The sequence below is a fragment of the Scardinius erythrophthalmus genome (assembly GCF_964197995.2).
Source record: "Scardinius erythrophthalmus genome assembly, chromosome: 5".
NCBI lineage: Eukaryota > Metazoa > Chordata > Actinopteri > Cypriniformes > Leuciscidae > Scardinius > Scardinius erythrophthalmus.
Window position 1 is genome coordinate 32,553,713 of NC_138225.1, and position 7,960 is coordinate 32,561,672.

At 37.8% G+C, this 7,960-nt stretch overlaps 1 protein-coding gene across 1 annotated transcript; it reads left to right on the forward strand.

The window, feature by feature from the left end:
- Positions 1–13: 13 nt before the first annotated feature.
- Positions 14–1,563, forward strand: LOC308691002 (uncharacterized protein; the record flags this gene model as incomplete). The annotated part of the gene is made up of 1 exon (XM_081365830.1): positions 14–1,563. One exon carries the CDS (start codon positions 14–16, stop codon positions 1,229–1,231), a length of 1,218 nt encoding a protein of 405 aa, XP_081221956.1. The 3' UTR covers positions 1,232–1,563.
- Positions 1,564–7,960: the final 6,397 nt, after the last annotated feature.

The window sequence follows — 7,960 nt, forward strand, 5'->3', positions numbered from 1 at the left end:
AAAGCACATAAACATGGCCACGAGGAAATATGTTCGCAGATCAATTCAGGAAAAAAACAGTCTACTGGAGAAATACGATCAACTCCCTCCAATGTCCCAGAACGCTGCAGCGCGTCTGCTAAACATCTCAGGACCTCTGCTTTGTGTCTGGCTCCGGAAAAGGAAAATGAAAACTGCCAAATCTAAACTTCCTAGGACTGTCTTTCCATCTCGCAAGACATCTCAAATAGAAGCTGCACTCTGGAGGTGGATCGATACTTGTCTCAAGAACGCTGTTACAGTAAATGACTCAATAATTCGTAAAAAAGCGACTCAGGTGGCTACAGAAATGGGTCTCTGCGATTTCAGGGCGAGTTCAGAGTGGTTGACACGCTTTAAAAACCGGGAGGGGGTAATACGAGAGATGTTTGATGGAAAAGACGGACCAGAAGAGCCCAAATCCGGCAATACGGCGGCGGAGCGGTTTCAAGAGACCAAGAAAAACCTCACGGCCAGAAAGACGCATCGAATCGAAGCTGCGCTGTGGCGCTGGATCGATCACTCTCGTGAGAACGGCATTAACGTAAATGAATCAACGATTCGCTCAAAAGCGACTCGGTTGGCCAGGACAGTGGGTGACCGTAACTTCAGGGCGAACACAGACTGGTTCACGCGCTTTAAAACCCGGGAGGGAGTAATACGAGGGATGTTCCAGATCAACCGAAAAAAAGAGCCCACGTCTGATAATAAAAAGACGGCGATACCATGGATGGATTTTACATCTACAAAGATCCGGCAACTTGAAGGCGCGCTTTGTAGATGGATCGATCATTCTCGTGAGAACGGAATCACAGTAAATGAATCAATGATTCGTTCAGAAGCGACTCGGTTGGCTAGGATGATGGGTTTCCGCAACTTCCGTTCAAACGGAGATTGGCTCAGCCTTTTAAAAATCCAGCCTTCAGAAAACACACCAAGCGTGTCTGAAGTCAGTCTAACGAACCAATCTAACGATGAAAGCGAATCACTATCGGACCTGGACATCCCAAAACTCGACCCAACAGTGATCACGGCTGAGCTCAACGGCGATTTGCACTCTGTCACTGTACCTTCCCTGTGGCAAATGAAGGAGGCTATGAAAACACTGGCAACCGGTTTACTGTACAGAGGATTCTGCGACTTTACACTTCTTCATCAATTTGAAAAAGAGGTTGATAATGTTGTGAGAAGATCTGTGACCCTGGGATCCTAAAATCCTGGTTTAAATGTATCTGAATTGAAGTATTTTATGAACTGATTATTACTAGAGACTAGTCTACTAACTGTAATCACAACCACAACGGGACAGGTGCTAAACGAACGCGCTCTCCCAGATGACCGCATGGGGGCGCCAAGTGTTTGTTATAACTATAACACATTTCCCAATTGGAAAAGTGGTTCCATCAAGTGTTAATTTTAATCCACATTTTATTTTGTAGCATGAATGTGTATTACATGATCCTTTGATTTAGCTTGAATTTGTGTACCTTGTTAAATGACTTTATTTTTTACATAAAATCGTTAATAAAAATACCATGTTGTAACACCTTTTTTCTCCCTCTTTTACATAAATAACACCCAGTCAGACAAAATAGTATAGCCTTTTTTTAAAAAAAAGCCACTGAAGCCTATGAAGCAAGACAGAATAAATTACCAACCTCCTACTTGAGTAGGGCTGTGTAACCTAATTTGCATAAACATGAGTAATTTATGAATAATAAATGTCCTTGTATTCAGCGTGATCCATAATTTGCATATCACCATGGCACTACAGTTATTTTTCCTGTGTGCTGTGCTACCATGAACCGATAAGAGCCTGCACAAAACTGAATCAAAAGGTGAGTGTTTATTGCCTTTTTACACTCTAGTCTCCTGCTGTAGTTGAGAGGCATGATGTATATATGATTTTACCTAAATAACTCACCATTTTTTCCCATGCTTTTGAGTGGGCATAGGCTGTTGAATGCTTGTAGGGATGTTGTCAGTATGTGGCTGCAGTCACTAGCATGTACTAGTGCTCTTTCGTTGTGTGAATTGCATAAACATGATGTTTCGTTGCATTATTGATGAGATCCAAGCTCTGCCGTATAGGTGAAGTGCTCATGAGTGTAGCCTATTGTCTAGACCAAAGATGATACCAAATATATAAACATGTCTTTGATGGCAGCTTCTAAGAACCTTGGTCAGTTTTTTTTTTTTTTAATCATTATCAGGTGGTCTGGTCGAATTCTGCCGACATGTAAGATTCCTACTCCTGAATCCATCAGAGGTCATTTGCATGATCTGTTTGTCATGCAGCATCTGATTCCTGGTGTCAGCACTGCCTTCAGCCTAGAGACGCAGGCTTTAGGTTGCCAAGGAATTTCTCAGTTTGACATTTTGCCTGTATTGGTATTTAATGCAGGTGGAGATGAGTAAGGTGCCAGAGCTTTTATCCTTAAATTGTGAATATATTCTGGCAGATGACTTTAGTTATCAGCTGATGTCATTGGGTGTTGTTGTTTCAGTCTGTACTGAAATCAGATGTGTCTGACACTGTCCACAGTGCCTCAGCTTATCTTTATTTATTCGTCAATATCCCCTCTCCGTAATTTCGACAAATGAGACACACTGATGGTTATGAATAAATCAATGTCCAGCCATGGCAAATTGATGGTGTGGAGAGAGAAATGTCTTGTGTACTGTCGACATGATGAACAGCTGTCACTGTGCCCTCACCAACCAAATATGGGCAGAAAAAAATAAAGATTATTGCATGGAGGCTCCTTGTTGAGCTCTATAGGGCTTTAATACACTATTATGTTGTATTCAGGCTGAAGCATGTGTAATGCACATATTTAAAGTGTGTGTCGGTGCTTTTTCACATATCAACTCGAATCATCTTGATGGAGCAATATTGTGTCATTGACCCTATACCACTTATTTATATTATAGTAGATGCAATATGCTCAGTTGTGATCGTGACAGCACCGAACCCTTGAAACCCCTCCCCTGGTGTTTATCTGCATAATGCCAGTCAACGTTATACCCATCACAATGATTGTCTATAGGCTACAAGTACTACATTCTGGCTCATGCATGTTACAAGAATGTCTGTTTAGATGATCCGTTGTGGCCTTTCTCAACTTATCAGCATAACAAAGCAAGTACAGATTCTAGAGAACCAGAACTCAAGATTGTATGTAAATTTGTTTAGTTATGTAAATCTGTACCCAATAGCACTTCTCACCCAACCTAGTGCAATATAGGAGCTCCTTTATAAAATGTTTAGCCTATTTTTTTTCTGTCTCGTTTAGCCTATTTGTTGCTACATAAAGTAAGAGACTTGTATTGATGTTTAAAGGGGATGCACAATATCAGTATCATTATGTGACCCTGGACGACAAAACCAGTCACATGGGTAATTTTTTTAAAATTCAGATTTATACATCACCTGAAAGCTGGAAAAAAATAATATTTCCATTGATGTATGGTTTGTTAGGATAGAACAATATTTGGCCGAGATGCAACTATTTGTAAATCTGGAATCTGAGGGTGCAAAAAAATCTAAACATTGAGAAAATCTCCTTTAAAGTTGTCCATTTATGTTCGTGATTGTGCTGCATTCACTCACAAAAATAATTGTTTTATATATTTATGGTAGGAAATTTACAAAATATCTTCATGGAACATGATCTTCACTTAATAGCCTAATGATTTTTGGCATAAAAGAAAAATCGATAATTTTGACCCATACAATGCATTGTTGGCTATTGCCACAAATATACCCGTGCGAATTATGACTGGGTTTGTGATCCAGGGTCACATATTGGTTATCGGCCGACATCACATATTCTATAATTTATCATTATCCACTGTAAAAAAAAATAAAAATATATATATATATATATATATATATATATATATATATATATATGAGCAATGAGTTATGGCAACATATATGTTTTACATTGCTTTAACTCATTGCTTTAACTCATCAAAATAAGTTAAGCCATTTTCAACTTTTGTATAAGATATACAAGATTCAACTTTTTTTTTTTTTAAGTTTACTGCAAAGGTAAATTTCATATTTAAAAACGCTGTTATTTTTTGTCAATATATAATGTCCATTTTTCACAGTATGCATAAATTCACATTTAAAACCAATCTTTTTTTTTTGTAGCCTACTTTTTTTATTTTTTATTTACTGAAATAGTAAAGAATATCCAAATACTGTCCATTAATTAGACTATATATTGGCATGGAAATCTATATTTTATTTTTCATACTGGGCAAAGTTATTGTGCAATATTTTTTTTTCTTTTTTGATATTTTGTTGCTTTTGCCAAAAAGGGAAAAATAAATAAATAAAATCAAGTAACCATTAATATGCAAGAACGGCAAAATCAAATTCCTCCTCCAAAGTGAAAGAACAATTAATTTTCCCAATGTCAAATGTTTTTTTTTTTTGACGGTTTTGGTTTCGTCTTGGTCATATATTTGGATACCAGACATTGGCACTGAACAAAGGCAAGCCCAGCCTTTCACATATCATCCACTCTTTATGCAAAATTAATGCATGCACCCCCATGACAGCATGATTTAATTTCCTCCTTTCATTTTCTGTCGCCCGTTGCCATGGACACCAGCGGAGGGCTGTTGTGATATTAGCTGCTACAATATGGACAAGTGCAGCTCTCTCCATGAAGCAAACAGCTACTAAGTCACATGACCTCATCAAATCTCCATTCTGCTTGCAGGCTGGCTGGCACTGTGCCATGATCAAGAGATCTAATGTATTCATAGCTTACTTACAATTTCATGATGAAACACCGTTGACGATTTATGTCAGACATACCATTGGAAGTGTTATATCGACAAAGCAAAATATTTGGAAATGACTGAAAAATGCATTTGAGAGAAACGCATAGGATAGCAGGATGCTATTGGCTTGTGGTCCTCAAAAGGCGATTGCTCTAGACAGAATGGCGTCATAGTGTTCACTGTGTTGCCACCCAGATCATGTTGCCCGCAATGACCAATTGTGTGTGTTTATGCATGTGTGTGTATGGAAGCATATTAGTCTGCCTTGTCTGCCAGCGGAGTAATGTATGCCTGTGAATCCAAGTGTGGAGATCAAAATGTCTCAGGTTGGCATCGGACACCCTTCCCCCATCAGCTCCACACACACACACACACACACACACACACACACACACACACACACACACACACACACACACACACACACACACACACACACACACACACACACACACACACACACACACACACCCATCCTATCTCTCTCTAATTGGGCTCTGTCTAGATTCCTCAGCTTAATATTGCATCCTATTTGCCTCTTGTATTCAGGGCAACTTGAGCTGTACAATACCACACTACAATACAGACTTTAAGTTTTAGTTTCAAAACTGGCTAAACTAGTTTAAATAGTCACAAAAGCACAATTCGCCCATTGGTAAATCCATTGTTTGTTTTTTTAGGTGCACAAGAATGTTGTAAAATAATAATGTATATATATATATATACATAATGTAGAGAATATATAGTGTTGCACAGAAGAAAGATTGTCATACAGGTTTGGAAGTTTTCATTTTGATGAACTAACCTTTAAGCATTTTAAGGCCTGTTTTCACAGACATGGCTTAGATTAATCCAGGATTAGGCCTTAGTTCAATTAGGATATTTAAATAGCTTTTTTAAACGTGCCTTAGGAAAACAAATCTTGAGACAAAAAAATGACACTGGCGTATTTCAAGATATGTCAGTATACGTTGTTTTCAGTTAAGACATGCATTTTATTCTGGGACTATAGTCTTAAGCCTTGTCTGTGAAACCGGGGGTTTGAGTTCAATTATTTTTCCTCACTACTGCAGTGGCTGAGGAAAATATATAGGCTAAGTGGACACTCCTTGTACCTCTGAATCTAAATTCTGGCCACTCTCATTCTGACACACTTCTCAATAGCAGTGTGCCCTGTCAATATAGCTGGAGGTGAATAGATAATCAGACAGCAATCAGAAATTGAGATCTGCCATTCAAAGGCTATCTCTGTGTGGACGAGGAAGAGGACGGGCAGCCTGAGAGTGCGAGCATTCATGTGAAAATCCAATCCTTCACAGTACACAGCCCCCGCAAAGCCTGCAGAATGACCCTTTTATCAAAGTGCCATGTCCGTAGCTCTCCAAATAGCCAGTGCGCTCTCAAGGTATAGATGCGTGTACAAACCTGGCTGAGTAATGTATGACCTGTCTTCACAATGTTCTGGGCTTCTGACCCAGCCGTGTGTGTTGTGAGAGTGTGTCTGTATGTTGTCCCTGGAATTTAAAAAAAAAATGTCTTTCTTATGTTTGGTATACTGCGTAATAAATGTTTTATTTGCATGGCTTTGACATGTGAAAATGTTATTTTCCTGACAGCCTTGAGAGTGTTGAAAGTGTCTCAAAACAAACTATGTGAAATGACAGCGTTTTCATCCTAGGGCAAGAAGGGTTTACTGACACTGAGAGATGAAAATATGCCATTTAAAAATACAATTTTCTACACAAATTGCTGAAAGTTGTTTCTGGAATAAATGTGGGCCAAAAGCAACCGTATGTTAATGTTAAGGTGTTATAAATGTATTGATATGACTAGATGATTTTTAAGTTTTTAGAAGGTTCTGATTTGAAAAACTATGATAATTACACTGTACTATAATCAAATTGCAAATTGCCCCCTTGTGGTAATGTGGTAAAATATTTTGAATAACTTGCGGTACAATATTCATAATCTCATAACAATGCTGATTTTTTTGCCTTGGAAATCTGAATTTGTTACACCTTCCTTATTCTATTTTTCCCTCGAGATGCCTGTTAATGTTATAATTATAATAATAATAATAATAATAATAATAATAATAAAGACTATTGGAGTACAAAAGTAAATAAAGTAGAATAAAAAAAAAGATAACCTTTACATTTCATTGTTTCAATATTCCACCTCAAGATGGCGCAATGACCTCATTGTTTGACTGGGTAAAGTCCCTTAAAAATTGTCCAGATGTGATTTTATGGCATTTCTAAAATGCTCTCCATAGCATGCTTTGCAACATCTTGGAAACTACATACAAAATAAAGCAACACTAAGAGAGTTTATTTAGCTTTCTCTGGCTTGATTAATGTGCTTCTAACTACATGAGCGAGAATGGAGCTCAAATTGTAAGCTAACAGTGGAAGTTTAGAACGGTGGTGATTACAAGTGGCTGCTGATTAAGCTATTGGCCTTTATGGGCTACTCGTCTGTCTTTCTTTATTCATTGCATTCGCCCCTTTCTCTCCTTGAAAGAGACCAAATGGATCCCAGCAGGTGAAAGTAAAGAAACGTGAAAAGACGCCCCTTTTTGGTTCTGCTTTCACACCAACACAATACCCCGTCCCACCTCTTTCTGTCCGGGTTTCCTACCTGATTAAACCTCTTCCTATGAACCCATTGATAGATGGTGCAAAACCTAAATCAACAAAAGCTGTATGAGCCCCTCTTAAAATTTCAAACCCTTTTAACAGTACGCTTCAATTAGCTTTTGTTTCTTGTGTATAGTGAGCATGGGAGAGAGAGAAAGAGAGAGTTAGAGAAAGAGAAGCAGAAAGAAAAAGATGTCTATTATATGCATTAATGTGATAGTTTACTTGCAGATTAATACTACAATTTAGAACTCTTTTTATTAGTTTATGTCTGTTTCTCTGTATGCTTGCTTTTTCTTTTCTATTTGTTTTATTAAACAGCACAAAAAGCAGAAATGTTCACATTGATTTTCTTTTTTTAATTGGTCAAGAATAGAAGTTTAATTTGTTTTGGACTCTCATTTTCTGTCTTTTAATTTCTGGTGCCATTATCAGTGTGTTAGCAGGCCTCCTTTTTGTCATTTAAATGAGTAAAACTTCAATAAGATTTTTTTTTTTTT